This window comes from Callorhinchus milii, unplaced genomic scaffold (genome assembly GCF_018977255.1).
Source record: "Callorhinchus milii isolate IMCB2004 unplaced genomic scaffold, IMCB_Cmil_1.0 Scaffold6, whole genome shotgun sequence".
NCBI lineage: Eukaryota > Metazoa > Chordata > Chondrichthyes > Chimaeriformes > Callorhinchidae > Callorhinchus > Callorhinchus milii.
In genome coordinates, this window is record NW_024704747.1 from 16,782,528 (window position 1) to 16,798,446 (window position 15,919).

At 49.5% G+C, this 15,919-nt stretch overlaps 1 protein-coding gene across 5 annotated transcripts; it reads left to right on the forward strand.

Moving 5' to 3' along the window:
- The first annotated feature begins 8,587 nt into the window (after positions 1-8,587).
- On the forward strand, positions 8,588-15,919 carry cd28 (CD28 molecule). 5 transcript variants are annotated; one of them, XM_007890603.1, is made up of 5 exons: positions 8,588-8,719; positions 10,770-11,186; positions 12,123-12,223; positions 13,108-13,223; positions 15,441-15,504. In XM_007890603.1, exons 1-5 carry the CDS (start codon positions 8,653-8,655, stop codon positions 15,442-15,444), a joined length of 705 nt encoding a protein of 234 aa, XP_007888794.1. In that variant the 5' UTR covers positions 8,588-8,652; the 3' UTR covers positions 15,445-15,504.

Sequence of the window (15,919 nt, forward strand, 5' to 3'; positions counted from 1 at the left end):
CGGCTACACCTCCCACCACATCCCTCGCCCCAACCGCCGTGGCGGTGGTGTTGCCCTTATCTCAAGGACACCACTTGCCCTATCCCCCTACTCCTCTGGCTCTTTCCCCTCTTTTGAGCACCTCACCCTCTCCCACCCCTCCTTCCTCTCACTTAAAATCCTCCTCCTCTACCGGCCCCCTAAAACCTCTCCCACCTTTATCTCTGATATCTCAACACTCTCACATCTCTCTGCCTCTGCTCTGATCGCCTCATCATCCTGGGCGACTTTAACCTGCACTTCACCCCTTCCTGCTCAATCTCCTCAGGTTTCTCTTCCCTGTTCTCCTCGCTCAACCTCTCCCTCCACATCAACTCCCCCACTCACAGTCACGGCCACCCACTCGACTTGGTGATCACCCGGGGCCTCAGTGTCTCGGATGTCACCATCACCGACAAGGCCATCTCCGACCACCACTTCATCTCCTTCACCACCTCCACCCCCCTCCCCACCTCCACCAGACCCACCACCATCTTCTACCGCCCCTGGAAGAAGTTACCCCTCAATCTCTAACCGCTGCCTTGGAGTCCTCTGAACTCCTCTCCCTCTGGCCTTCAACCCTCACCGACCCCTCTTCTGCTCTCACCCTCCTCCACAACACCCTCTCCTCCACACTTGACACTCTTGCCCCTATCACCTCCCGTACTGTCTCCTACTCTCGCTCCTCCCCCTGGTTCACCACCCACCTCCGCTCACTGAAGAGCCAGGTGCGGGCCGCTGAACGCACCTGGGTCAAATCTGGCCTAACGGTCCACCGACAAATCTGGCTGGACCTCCTCAAAATCTACCGCTCCACTCTAGCCTCGGCCAAATCGTCCTTCTACTCCAGGATAATCCTGGAGGCGAAGGACAACCCCAGGCTACTGTTCTCTACCACATCCCAACTCCTCCGTCCCCCCGCCACCCCGCGCAGGTCATCTCCTCCAACCTTCACTGCGAGGAGATGCTGGATTTCCTTGAATCCAAGATCAAGGGAATCCGCTCCGCGGTCACTTCCCCTCCAACATCCACCCACCACCCACCCCTTCCCTCCCACACTCCGACTCCTACCCATCCTCCCCTACACACCTTCGTACCCGTTTCCCCACCCTCTGTCACCAAACTCATCCTATCCCTGAAACCACCACCTGCTCCCTTGACCCCATCCCCACTCCACTCCTTATCTCCCAGCTCCACCTCCTTGCCCCACATATCACAGACATCGTCAACCTGTCCCTCTCCTCTGGCTCTATTCCCATTCCCTTAAAAACTGCCACCATCACTCCCACCTTAAAAAAACCCTCCCTTGATGCGTCGCAGCTATCAAGCTACCGGCCCATCTCCAACCTCCCCTTCCTATCCAAGGTCCTGGAACGAGTTGTCGCCTCCCAACTGCGCTCTTTCCTCTCCAACCATTCACTATTCGAACCCCTTCAGTCGGGTTTCCGTGCTGCCCATAGCACAGAAACTGCCCTGGTCAAGGTCACCAATGACATCCTGACCATCTGTGACCAGGGCTCCCTCTGCCTCCTCGTCCTCCTCGACTTATCGGCAGCATTCGATACGGTCGACCACGCTATCCTCCTCCACCTAAACCTTCAAGGCCCTGTCCTTGAGTGGTTTAGGTCGTACCTCTCCCACCGTCTTCACTTTGTCTCCACAAATGGTTTTTCCTCCGGCCCCCGCACTGTCTCGTGCGGTGTCCCTCAGGGCTCTGTCCTCGGTCCCCTCCTCTTCACCCTCTATATGCTCCCCCTTGGTGACATCATCCGCAGACATGGGGTTAACTTCCACATGTATGCGGATGACACCCAACTCTACCTTTCCTCCTCTACCCTCAACTCCACGACCACCGATGTCCTGACAGCTGCCTGTCCGACATCGAGTCCTGGACGAGAGATAACTTTCTTCAGCTCAACGTGCGCAAAACTGAGGCCCTCCTGATTGGCTCACGTCAGCGCCTCCGCACCTCAGGCGCTGACAACATCAGCATCCAAGGCTGCACTCTCCACCTCTCAAAGCCAGTCAGGAACCTCGGGGTTCTGTTCGACCCTGAGCTGTCCTTTCTCCCTCATATCCGCGCCACAACTGGCACCGCCTTCCATCACCTCCGGAATGTCGCCAGACTACGGCACTACCTCACCCCTCACGCTGCTGAAACTCTGGTCCACGCCTTTATCACCTCAAGGCTGGACTATGGGAACTCTCTCCTCGCCGGCCTTCCCGGCACCTCCCTCCACAAGCTGCAGGTCATTCAGAACTCTGCAGCTCGTGTACTGTCCCGCACCAGGCTTCGGGACCACATCACTCCCACCCTCGCTCGCCTCCACTGGCTCCCCATCCCCCAGAGGATCGAATTCAAGATCCTCATCCTCACCTACAAGGCCATTCACGGCCTTGCTCCCCCCTACCTCTCCGACCTACTATCCCCCTACCTACCTTCCCGTACCCTCCGTTCCTCTGGCTCCGGTCTGCTCCACATCCCCCCCCCAACCCCCCTACCATCGGTGGCCGGGCCTTCAGCCTCTCAGCCCTTAGGCTCTGGAACTCTATCCCCCAGTGCCTTCACCTTGCCTCCTCCCTTTCCTCCTTCAAGGCTGGTCTCAAGACCTTTCTCTTTGACCGTGCCTTCAGCTCCCCTCTCCACTCTCTACCCCCTCCTCGCTCCCTCCCTTCTCTCCCCTCACCCTGACCATTTCCCCTTCCTCGCTCCCTCCCTTCCCTCCCCTCACCCTGACCATTTCCCCCTTGCTTGGGTCCTGACCCAACTGTACAGCACCTTGGGACATCTTCCCGACGTGAAAGGCGCTCAATAAATGGAATCTTGTTGTTGTTGTTGTTGTTGTTCCACTGGCTCCCTATCCTCTCAATGGATCGAGTTCAGGATCCTGGTCCCCATGTTCCTCTCTGAAGCTCCATTCCATAGTCCCTCCCACTCGCACCCTCCCTCCCCAGTTTCAAACCTCCCCACTTTACCAATTGGGTGAAGAATTTTGAGACATCTTCTGTTGGGGAAGGTGCTGCACGAATGCAAATTGTACTGCATTTTATTTACAGAACTTTTTAATTTCACTTTAAAAGATCCAAAATAATCATCTCCCAGCCTGCCCTCTCCCCTCCACCCTTTGCCACTTGCTTCTCCCCCACTGTTCCCCCCACTTCACTACTCCCTTCCCCCCGCCGCCCCCCACCTCATCCGTAATTTAATCATCTTAAGCTTTATGATTTTCAGGTCTCTGAAGCTCAAAGCCTAATTCCCCGCCACTGGCTCCCCACCAAGCATCGTCGGAGGTACGACTCTTCAGGTGACATAGTAAATTGACCTTCCACCCGCCTGTTCTGGTGGACGTTAAAGATTCAAAAAGAAAAGGGAGTTTCTCTGGGAGTCCTGTCCAGCAAGCAATCTCCCAAGTAAAATTGGTCATTCACCTCATGGCTATTTGCGGGAAATTGTTGTGCACAAATAGGCTGCTGTGTTCGCCAACAAAATACACAGTCAATCCACTTTAGGTTAAATCCTGTGAAGCGCTTTCAGACGTCCTCTCTACTTGCAAGGTGCGATATCAAATGCAAGGATTATTAGTACAGCCCTGGAACTAATACAGTCTCAATAATGTCGAGAATGTCTCAAAAGAGCCTCAATTTTTTGGCATTCCTTAAACATTTCTATCTGAGACTGTCAGTTCTCTGTACGACTTGCTGAGGTTAGTGAGCAGCCACCACAGGGAGCAGCAGTTAGTTATGTATCCACTGGAGGGAGCAGCAGTTTCTTAACTGTCCACCAGTGGGACCAGCAGTTTGTGAATTGTTGACTTGAAGGGAACGGGACATTACAGAGAAACCAGACACACTGATCAATGTGCTGCAATAAATCAGTTGACCTCAGGAGGGGGTTGGTCCAACAGGGCAAAGACATCTATACAGTACTTTGGAGGCAGGAGTGTGAGATTCTGGCTTGCAAACAGAGAATATTTCAGTTTTGTCACAGTCTATAAGCATATAGAGCTCAATGGGGCTCTCATACTGGAGCAGGCCAGGTTATTTGGTGAGACCGGAGTCTGAGATTCTTCCCTCTGTAAATAAAACTCAGGTGTTGAGAACTGAGGAGGTTTGAGGCTTGAAGTTCCACCTAGTCCTAGTCGGGAGACCATTTTGCCTTTAAAAATCCAGGTTTGCGCAGAATTGTGTAAAACTCTTCAATTCAATCTTGACTTGGAAGCTGGTTCTTTTTAAGAACTGCGGAGAACCGACTTCTAAATTAAGGCTGCGTTGAAGACTTATACACAATTCTGGACCAGTTTAAACTGTTAAAGACAGGCTAATACTACAACAACAACAACAGCAAGATTGCATTTATAGAGCGCCTTTTACATCGGGAGGACATCCCAAGGCGCTGGACAGTTGGGTCGGGAGCCGAGCAGGGGGGAAATGGTCAAGGTGAGGGGAGGGAAGGGAGGGAGCGAGGAGGGGGTAGAGAGTCGAGAGGGGAGCTGAAGTCTCTTTGACCGAGCCTTCAGCTCCCCTCTCGACTCTCTTCCCCCTCCTCGCTCCCTTCCCTCCCCTCACCCTGACCATTTCCCCCCTCCTCGCTCCCTTCCTTCCCTCCTCTCACCCTGACCATTTCCCCCCTCCTCGCTCCATCCCTTCCCTCCCCTCACCCTGACCATTTCCCCCCTGCTCGGGTCATGACCCAACTGTGCAGCGCCTTGGGACGTCCTCCTGACGTGAAAGGCGCTTTATAAATGGAATCTTGTTGTTGTTGTTGTTGTTGTTGTTGTCACGGTTGAAGAGAAAGATCATGAGACCGGCCTTGTAGGAGGAAAGGGAGGAAGCAAGGCGAAGGCACTAGGGGATGGAGTTCCAGAGCCTAGGGGCTGAGAGGCTGAAAGCCCGGCCACCGATGGTAGGGCGGTTAGGGCGGGGGATGTGGAGCAGACCGGAGCCAGAGGAACGGAGGGTACGGGCAGGTACGTGGGGGGATAGTAGGTCGGAGAGTTAGGAGGGTGCAAGGCCGTGAGTGGCCTTGTAGGTGAGGATGAGGATCTTGAATTTGATCCTCTGGGGGATGGGGAGCCAGTGGAGGCGAGCGAGGGTGGGAGTGATGTAATACTGGGCGGAATTCAGGGGCTTGAGCACCTATAAGGGGCAGGGGCCCTTTAAAATGTTGTCCTAGTCAGTATTCATGAGCAGCACAGAAGTGTGTTGAGGGGGCTGAGCGAGGAAGTAGCAGAGTTGCTGTTTGCTGTTTTTGCAGAGTGCAGTCCCTCCTTCCACATTCGCACCTGCTTTCCCCATATATGGATAACACAGATGCAGGTTTGCAGAAGCCATTGCATTGGGGACCCTAAAGTGCATAATGTTGGAGCAGCACAAATACCGTGTGGTTTACCAGCACAAAGCAGTACCTGCACACTGCTGTGTGTGAGTGGTTTTACCTTTAAAGCCCTCTACCATCTTGATCCATCTTACCTCCGCGACCTATTAAAAGTTTACCCACCTGTCTGCTCCCTTCACTCTGTAAGCACTGGCCTGCCTCACATTCCCCGCCCTGCCCACTCCACCATTGATGGTTGGGCTTTAAGCCTTTCTGCCAACAGCCTCTGGAACTCTCTCCCTGAGCCCTTCCGCCTTGCACAATCCCTTGCCTCCTTCAAGGCCCATACCAAGACCTTCCTTTTCGAAAATGCCTTCAGTTATCGCTTTCCTTCACCCCCTTCCCTCCACCCCTCTCTGATCACAACAGCTCAGGTGCAAATCTGTAAGTGTTCATTGCCTTGGGACATCCTCCCAACGGGAAAGGCACTATAAATGCAATTTGTTGTTGTTGTTGTCTTCTTCCCACACTCCTGTGGGGCTTGGACTCAGGGTCCTCTGGCTCGGAGGCGAGAGAGCTGCCGAGAGCTAGGCTGACACCTAAATGCACTTCTCCTTACACAAAAACAAGTCCAAAATGAGAGGGCATCCATGCAGTATGTAATCACTGGAAGTGGTTAATAATAAAAATCCTTGTATTTGGTATAGTGCCTTATCAAAGACATCTCAAAGTGTTTCACAGGATATACTGTAAAGAGGATTGACTCTGTATTTTGTGGCGAATGTGACATCCTGCAAGCAATATCCCGCAAACAGCCATGGAGTGAGTGACCAATTTATTTGGGGGGATTGTTGGCCATGACACCGGGAGAAACTCCCTTCTCTTTTTGAATAGTGCCACAGGATCTTTAACATCCTTCTGAACAGGCTGATGGGGCCTCAGTTTAACATCTCATCCGAAGAAATAAGGAGGTTAGGGGGAATCCCTTCACTCAGAGGACAATGACTAAGTGGAACTCACCTTCGAAAATTATGGTCGAAGCAAATAGCATTAATTTGTTTAAGAGGCAGGCACACATGAGTGAGAAGGGAATAGGAGGGTACAGGAGGGGTGAAGGTTTGTGTAAGTATAAACACTGGCATGGACCAGTTGGGCAAAATATTATCACCGTGTTACTTTGTGCTATGACTTTCCTCAGCTTCATACTGAACAGTTTCTCTTTCAGGGAACGAGTGGGACGAGGTGTTTCTCTGGTCTGTCCTCCTCACCACTCTCCCTACTGTTCTGGTGTACACTGTGGTCCTGATCGTCAGAATCTGGAGGTGTAACATACATGGGGGAAGGTTCCAGTGTGGACAGGACAAGCAGGGCAAACAACCCATCAACATCCACCTTATCAATTCCTTTCATAATTGTAAACCCCTCTTCTTAAGTTCCCTCTCAATCATCTCAACTCTGGAGAGAAAAGCTCCAACCCAATCCAGTCTTTCTTGATAGCTGTATCCACACATCCCTGGTAACACCCTTGTAAATCTACACTGAGCTCTCTCTAATGTAGTGCTACAATATCTTTACTGTAATATGGAGACTGCAGAACTGCACACAGTGCTCCAAATGTGGTCTAATCAAGGTTATAGATATATTTAGCATTACATGGATGGAAATTCCATTAGAGTCACATTAGGTACTGTCCCTTTGAGTAGGAAGCGTAACCAGCATTTTGAACTAAATAGAAATGAATCTAATGAGGGCTGGTAAATGGTTTCAATCAATACTGAATTGTCTCAATAAAACCACAACACGTTTGTGGTTGAATAATCTTGGCAGTTTTGTTCCTGGACGTTTGTCTAGACCCGGTGGATCGAATGACACTCTTCTGTAAATTTACTGCGTTGTAAATTTCATGGGGAACGTATTAAACCCCAGGCCTCACAGTGGGCTTCTGCAGAATACAAACTGCTCAGCGTCGCTTCTAGCGGTACAGTCAATGGACAACAACTGCTAGTAGTTAACAATTAAATAGGCTGACACTCAATGCAGTGCTTCAGAGTGTGTTGCGTTGTCAGAGGTGCCATCCTTTGGATGAGATGTTAAATCGAGGTCCCGTCTGTTTGTTCAGGTTTGTTAAAGATCCCACGGCAATATTCGAAAAGAGAAGGGAATTTCTCTCTACTGGTGTTCCGGCCAATAATCCCTCAAATGAAAATTTGGTCACTCACTCCATGGCTGTTTGGGAGACTGACTGCCGCATTTCGCTCACAAAGTACACAGTCAATCTGTTTTACAGTATATCCTGTGAAGCACTTAGAGACATCTGGGCGATGTGAAAAGGGGTTATATCAAATGCAAAGATTATTATTATCGATGCAATGATAAAACCAGCGCCTGGTGACAAAGGGCTGTATCACTGCTCAAATTCACCAAGAACTGGGCTAGACTAACCCACCTCTTCCAGGATCAGAGTCTTGCCTGCACTTACCACAAGCACTAATGAGCTGCATTATTCACTTTGCCTCTTCCCTTGCGTCCTTCAATGTATTCTCAAGACCTTCCTCTTTGACTGTGCCTTCAGTCATCTTTCCACCCTAACATCCTTTGGCCCAGACCCCTCCTGAATCCAATCCACACCTTGGGTGCAAACCCTCAACTGTCCAATGTCTTGGGATGTCCCCCTGACATGAAAGGTGCAATATAAATACAATTTGTTGTTGCTTTTTGTTGTGTTAAGTCAGCTTTCTCTGGACACCAACTCTCTCTGGCGGAGTCTCCTCCCACTGCTCAGCTGCTAACACAGCCGGTGTGAAACAGTCAAGGAGGGTGTCCAGGTTAGATTGCTGGTCATTGCCATTTTAATCTCAGTTTTCAGTTAATCTCAGTTTGCAGAGTGCGTTACAACTGAGCGGGCGTGGGATGGCTCTGAATGGGAATCAGGAACGAGGAGCCTAACTGCTTTTCCGGGGGCACAGTGGTCTATTGAAGCCAAGCCACCACCATCAACAACCCGACACTACCCGACCCACACCAACCACTGGCCGGTTTACATCAGCAAGGCACAGCATAGAGTCAAAGCTGGGAGCTTTCTATCGTGCAAGTTCCCATCAGGCAGTGCCTTTATCCGATGAACAATAACTTGTAATTAAATCTTGGTTGCAGCCTCCTAAACCATCTGGCACTGTCATATCTTGCCACACAAACTCCACATCCTGTTTCCCCTGCGCCCCCACACCCCCGCCCCATACGCACACCTCTAGCTCATTTAAGAAGAGCACTGTGCATTGTTCAGATTCAGTCTGGGCCTTGGGAGAAGCAGCAACAGCAACATGAGGAGATACATTGTCAGCCTGGCGATCTGGTCAGCCTGGCTCCTGATGGCAATAAAGATGGAAGGTAACACGAGGTTTTATCTCCTCTCCTTGTTCGTGAGTTATGCGCAGTCGTCGGTCAGGTTAGAGTTTGCACCAAGTCTAACACATCAGGAGCCAGCCTGACTCAGTTAGCCGCACTCTCACCTCTCAGTCAGAACGTTGAGCATTCAAGCCTCCACTTTAGCATTGTCAACTCACAGTTCAAGGCTGATGCTCCAAAGCATTGCTGGGGGTGCAGCAATGCGGTGCTTTGGACGAGACGTTAAACTGAGGTCCCGTCTGGTTGTTCAAGTGGACGTTAAAGATTCCACTTGGAATTTCTCTTGGAAAGAAAAGGGAGTTTAGTGCAGTGTTGTGGACAACATCCCCCCACCTTTCCCGCCAGATAAAATTGGCCATTCGGTTCAAGGGTGTAGGTGTGGACAAGGCTGTGTGTAAATTGGCAGCTGGGTTCGTCACTGCACTTTAAAGTAAACTCTGTGAAGCACTTTGAGATGCCTTTCTGCTGAAAAAGGCTGTATCAAATGCAAGGACTATTATTTTAAGACATTCAACTCAGTAATATGCCCGAAGTTTGGTGGGCTGGTGGACATTGTGTGTTGGGTTGTGTGATTGGTTGTGTGGGTCTGCTCTGAGCTTCAGCCTTGAGGCTCTGTAATTCATTCAGGGAATTAATGCTAATATCAATTGGAAATCTCATGGCTTTACAACGTTTTGCAGTGGCATCAGCGTCGGGAAGACGTGTCAAAATGCTTAACACAACTGACTGGGAGCTTAAGCCGGAGCTGCAGAGAGAGTGGGAGAGAGCTGGGGGATGGGTGAGGGGGCCGAAGAGGGAGGTCTTAAGGTGAGTATAGGTGGAGGTGGAGATGGAGGGAGTCAAGGTATTAGGAGTTATGGAGAAAAGCTTGGCTCTCACCAACCTCCGACTAATACTCTTCAGAATTAGGTAAGCAGAATGCATCCCTCCCTGGAGTGAGAGTGCGCATTCCATTCCAGACACAGGGAAATTTCTACATGCAGATGGCATGCATATGTGGAACTCTCTGTCTGGTATGGATATTCTTTGGCACCGTGTTGGGCTTCCACACATGTCAGATACTCAGTTGACCAAAAAACTGGGAGAATACGTGTTCCCCACTTTGAGGTGTCTTTCACAGTCTCTGTGCCCAATCTGTGCAGATCAGAGTTTGAGAGAGTGAGAGAAAAAGAGAGGTCTCTTCTCTCTCCTTTGTATCCCTTTCTTTGTCTCTTTGCTCTTCACTCTCCTACACTTAAATCCACAGTGTGTAATGCTGAGACACAAGTGGGCTCTGGTTTTATGTGTGTCACTCAAGCAACACAGCTGCGCACTGTTTGGAGAGCCATTGCACGTTGCATTTCTGATCTGGGTCAGTCCAGCTCACCTCAGGATTGGAGCAGGATTCTGTAAGGCCTATGGAACGAGTGCACCCAAACACCCAGTGCTGCTTCGGCTGAGATCCGTTAACTCAGCACTGATCGGGATTCAAACCTAAATCCTTTGGATTGTTATCAGCATGGCTCAGTGGTAACACTCTCCCCTCTGAGTCAGAATTTAGATTGTGGGCTCAAATCCCATATCGGGACTTGAACTCACATAGTCCAATGCAATGCTGAGGTGCCATCTTTCAGTAAAAATGTAAGTCCCCTCTGCTTTTCAGGTGGATGTTAAAAATCCCATGACACTGTTATAATAATAATAATCCTTGCATTTGATATAGCGCTTTTCACGTCTTCTAGACATCTCAAAGTGCTTCACAGAATATGGTGTAAAGTGAATTGACCGTATATTTGTGGGCAAAACGCGGCAGCCGATTGCGTACAGCAGTGTCCCACAAACAGTCGTGGATTGAAAATGAACAATTTATTATTGTTTTGACTAGATTTTACTATATATATTATAGTTGACTATATCAATGCAAGCATTATTATGATTATCTTAGTGGCCCAGTGCACAGACACCGTGATAGAGACTGGGGGTAGTGAACGGGAGTCAACCGGGCAGAGAGACGAGGATAAAATAACAATAACTTGTTGCCTCTTTTTTTCAGAACTGAAAGTGACTCAGCCAAAGTTTTTAATGGCAAATAGCTCGGACAGTACCGGGACAATCACTATGGTGTGCGGCTACATCTTCACAGGGACCTTGAGCGAGGAGTTCAGGATAACCATTTATAAAGGAAGAATCGTAAAGGAGGCAGAGGTCTGTGTTGCATCCTTCAACTCCAGCATGTTGCCCTTTGAGAAGAATCAGACCTTTCATTGCCTGGGCAAGCCCAGTGCGGACAAAGTCTCAATAACCCTGAGTGGCCTGAACATGTTGGACACGAACATGTATTACTGCAAAGTGACGAAGATGCACCCACCGCCCATCATCAACAGCATCGGCAATGGCACGGTCTTCTATATCCAAGCTAAAGAGGATTATTGCAAGGAAAACTGTACTTCAGGTGAAACGGTAAAACAAGGTCCGTCTGCCTGTTAGGGTGGACAGTAAAGCTCCCACGAGCCCCAATCAAAAAAAGAAGAGAGTTTCTCCCGGTGTCCTGACAAATACAGTCACTGCAGTTTAAGTACTTGAAGATGTTCAATGATGTGAGAGGCACTGCATCAAATGGAAGGATTGTTTTTATACTTACAGGGAGATGTGACAGATGACAGGATACAATATAAGAATAATGTCTTAAAATGCTTTGTAGAATTTACTGTGTAGTGTAGTAACTGCAATACAATGCAATTTATATTTAGTGCCTTTCACATCAGGAGAACGTCTGTAAGAGCTTCTTGGGATTTACTGTAATGTGAAGTGACTGTATTTGTGGTCAAACCTGATCTGAGGATTCCGGTGTGCAACTTTTTTCTCTGTCTCTTTCACACACACACGTTCTCTCTACCTCGCTAAAGATATTCTGAAAGTCTTTGTTTAAAACTGGATCATGCTGAGCAGTTTTTAATTCAAGCCCACATCAAAGAGAAGGTAATGTTTGTCAGTTCAGTGTGGCTGATGTGGTGATCTCACTGCTCTGAAAGACAAAACAGGATGAGATTGTAGAGATGTAACCATGTGTAGCAGTGGGTTCCTGCTACAAATCTGGCTCCACTTCTGCTTCACTTCTGAGTTCTCTCAGTGTTGAGAGCTCCTTTCATATGGAGCTGATTGTGTTTACAGGGATAGGGGGTGGGGGATTGTGTTGGTGAGGGTGTGTGGAGATTCTGTGGTTCGAGTTGGCGGGGTGGTGGTGGGTGCTGCGGGAGAGATTGTGTAGATTGTGTTGGCCAGGTGGTAATTGTGAATTGCTGGGGGAAGGAGAGGGAGAGAGAAATGTGTGGGGTGGTGGGCGGGGGTGTTGAGATTGGTGGATGCTCTCACCTGTGCTGACCTTTCTTCCCTCTGTTTGTTTCAGAGCCCGGGAACTGCAATGAGTTCACTCAGGCTACTGTCATTGTACTGGTGCTACTGCTCGTCTTCCTGTTGTACAGCATCGTCATCACCTGTGCTCACTGTGTAAGTACCCCAAACCCTTCCATCACAAGGTACCCCACACCCCTTTTCTAAAAATGGTCCAACAGACATGAACAGCAAAGGGTGAAGCCAAACAGGATCCTGCACAAGAAAGCCAACACGAACCGGAAGGTGTATAACATTTTAAATGGGACTGAAAAAGTAAACCCAGTACAAAACTTTAGGACACACCAAGAACAAGCGGATATCAGTTTAGAGTTGGGGGCAATTTCGGAACAGACACCAGGAAGTTTTTCTTTACCCAGAGATTAATTAACAAATGGAACAGGTTAGCAGGAAAGATAATTGGATGCATTTGAAAAAAACAATTTGGTGCTATGATGGGAGAATGATAGGCTGGATATTCTGGAAGGATGAGATCAGATAATAATAATCCTTGCATTTGATATAGTGCTTTATCATCGGTTGGTATTCATGGACGGTTGAGATCAGATGGGCCAAAGGGCCTTCCTTGCCTGAACAGATCTTGTGAGGAAATGATCATCGCAGTCCAGCTGGTCATTTCGAAAGTAAAGGAATATCATGCTGACCTCTCATACCCCTCAGAAATCAATTCCTTCACCAAATAGCTCCCATGAGGGACCAATCTATTTTCAGTCACACAAATGTGCAAGTGCGACATGCAAAGAGATTCCTGAAGTAAACTTTGCAAAGCTGATAGGTTCATCGTCCATCTCAGACAAGCAGAGAGCCACTTAGGTCAATCCTCAGCACTTTTCTCTGCAGTTATTTCCACTTTTTCCTTTATTTATCTTTCACGCTCTTCCCTTCTTTCGTGGCTTAATCAGCTCTGGCCTGCTCTGTCTGTCTATTCTCCTCTTATATTTTTGTTCCTTTATTTAACGCCGTTTTCCCTCTGGGTTCAGTCTCTCGGTGCTTCCACCTGTACTTTCTGGACGAGGGAAGCTGTCGACATGAACCGTGTGCTGCTGCACAATTCCGATGAGCTCCCTGTAGCTAAATGGACTGGGCAGCAGTGGAAGTAAGTCCAATGGCAGGCAAGTACACGTGAGCTTGACTCGAATGCTCTCCCTCCGTCGCTCTCTCCACCTTCACAATGGGGCCCTCCACTACTCTTTGAGACTGCTATCCTCTTTCCTGTAGCTTTCTGCTTTGTCTCCTTCCTCAGACTCTGTTTTTCAGCAACCGAAGTAAACATGCATTTTATAACCTCTCATCATCTCAGAAAGCATCACTGTCAAGTGTAGTGACAATTTCTTCTCAGCAGACAAGGCAGCTGTTTTGCTCACTGCAAGGTCCCAGATCCATGAGATGAATAATTTTCAATTTATCTGGTGGGTTGTTGGCCAAGACTTTTCTGTTGGAATACTGTTCACAAAATATAGACTCTACACTTTAGAGCAAATTCCCGAGAAAGACACTGCAGTCAAACCGGTCTTCAACAACCACTCATGGACTGGGCCAAAGTAGCCTTTATATAAGTGTGGCCTCTGAGTAAGGGATTGTTTGTGTGCGAACCGAGCTGTCCAGAACCACAGTGGGTGGTTGCTGAATGGAAGAAGTTGCTTGAACAGGCTTGACTATAATAAATGCAAGGATTATTATTACCATTAATAATAGTGTCATGGAAACGTTTGACATCCATTCATGGGGATGTTTAATGTCTACCAGAAGACCAGGCAGATGAGACCTTAGTTTTAATGTCTCATCTGAAGGACGGCACCTCTGAAAATGCAATGTTCCCCTAAGTGCTGCAACCAAACGTCAGCCTAGATTGTGAGCTCAGGTCCCAACATGGGTGTGAACCTATAATCTTTTGACGTGGAGATGAGAATGAGAACTGAGCCAGGTTCAAAGAAAATTGGGGTGGGAAGGGGGTTGAGCTATTGGCCAAGAAGCATGAAACCACAGGATACAAGATTCCTCTGTGACTGGGAGATGCTGTGTTACTGGGAGATGCTGTGTTACTGGGAGATGCTGTGTTACTGGGAGAGGCTGTGTTACTGGGAGAGGCTGTGTTACTGGGAGAGGCTGTGTTACTGGGAGAGGCTGTGTTACTGGGAGAGGCTGTGTTACTGGGAGACGCTGTGTTACTGGGGGACGCTGTGTTACTGGGAGACGCTGTGTCACTGGGAGACGCTGTGTTACTGGGGGACGCTGTGTTACTGGGAGACGCTGTGTTACTGGGAGACGCTGTGTTACAATTCAAGAATTCAAGATCCTCATCCTCACCTACAAGGCCATTCACGGCCTTGCTCCCTCCTACCTCTCCGACCTACTATCCCCCTACCTACCTGCCCGTACCCTCCGTTCCTCTGGCTTCGGTCTGCTCCACATCCGCCGCCCTAACCGCCCTACCATCGGTGGCCGGGCCTTCAGCCTCTCAGCCCCGAGGCTCTGGAACTCATCCCCCAGTGCCTTCGCCGCCTCCTCCCTTTCCTCCTTCAAGGCCGGTCTCAAGACCTTTCTCTTCAACTGTGCCTTCAGCTCCCCTCTCGACTCTCTACCCCCTCCTCGCTCCCTCCCTTCCCTCCTCTCACCCTGACCATTTCCCCCCTGCTCGGGTCCCGACCCAACTGTCCAGCGCCTTGGGACGTCCTCCCGACGTGAAATGCGCTCAATAAATGCAATCTTGTTGTTGTTGTTACTGGGGGACGCTGTGTTACTGGCGGACGCTGTGTTACTGGCGGACGCTGTGTTACTGGCGGACGCTGTGTTACTGGCGGACGCTGTGTTACTGGCGGACGCTGTGTTACTGGCGGACGCTGTGTTACTGGCGGACGCTGTGTTACTGGCGGACGCTGTGTTACTGGCGGACGCTGTGTTACTGGCGGACGCTGTGTTACTGGGGGACGCTGTGTTACTGGGGGACGCTGTGTTACTGGGGGACGCTGTGTTACTGGGGGACGCTGTGTTACTGGGGACGCTGTGTTACTGGGAGACGCTGTGTTACTGGGGGACGCTGTGTTTCTGGGGGACGCTGTGTTTCTGGGGGACGCTGTGTTTCTGGGGGACGCTGTGTTTCTGGGGGACGCTGTGTTTCTGGGGGACGCTGTGTTTCTGGGGGACGCTGTGTTTCTGGGGGACGCTGTGTTTCTGGGGGACGCTGTGTTTCTGGGGGACGCTGTGTTTCTGGGGGACGCTGTGTTCTGGGGGACACTGTGTTACTGGGGGACGCTGTGTTACTGGGGACCACATGAACGTATTCATTTTTTATCATCTTTTATTTCTTGAGCAGATGATGAAGGCCTCAGAGGAGCAGAGCAGCGAGTACGTGAACATGGATCCTGCCATACAGAACTCACGACGACAGTGGATGAACTCCGCGTACCGGACCTAGCTCAGAGCAGCCGCTCAGTGCTTGAGGGTCACCCACTGTCTTGTTTTTAATACCGCATGTAAATGCAAACAGGAGCTCGCTTTCCTTGCCAGGACACAAGCTCAAAGACTATGATCTGATGTCTCCTGATCCCTCCTTCTCACCAGCATCAATGTGTTTGACTGACACACACACAGGGCTTTGTTTCTGATCACTGACATACTTTTTGGGGTTCACATAAGATTTTGTTTGTTCTGTGGTAGGATTTATTTCCAGCTTAAGTTTGTAGCAGTGCTGAAACACACATGTAAAGAATGTAATGTGCATCCTCCCCCATGAGGGTATGTCAAATTAAAGTGTGTGCAGATTTATATTAATAACATAATAAATGATGAACA

Bases quoted from the DNA above. Each gene is read 5' to 3' on its own strand.
- cd28 (XM_007890603.1), top strand. From the start codon at position 8,653: ATGAGGAGATACATTGTCAGCCTGGCGATCTGGTCAGCCTGGCTCCTG. The intron at 8,720-10,769 runs GTAACACGAGGT...TCTTTTTTTCAG, and splicing joins GATGGCAATAAAGATGGAAG to AACTGAAAGTGACTCAGCCA. The intron at 12,224-13,107 runs GTAAGTACCCCA...CTCTGGGTTCAG, and splicing joins TCATCACCTGTGCTCACTGT to TCTCTCGGTGCTTCCACCTG.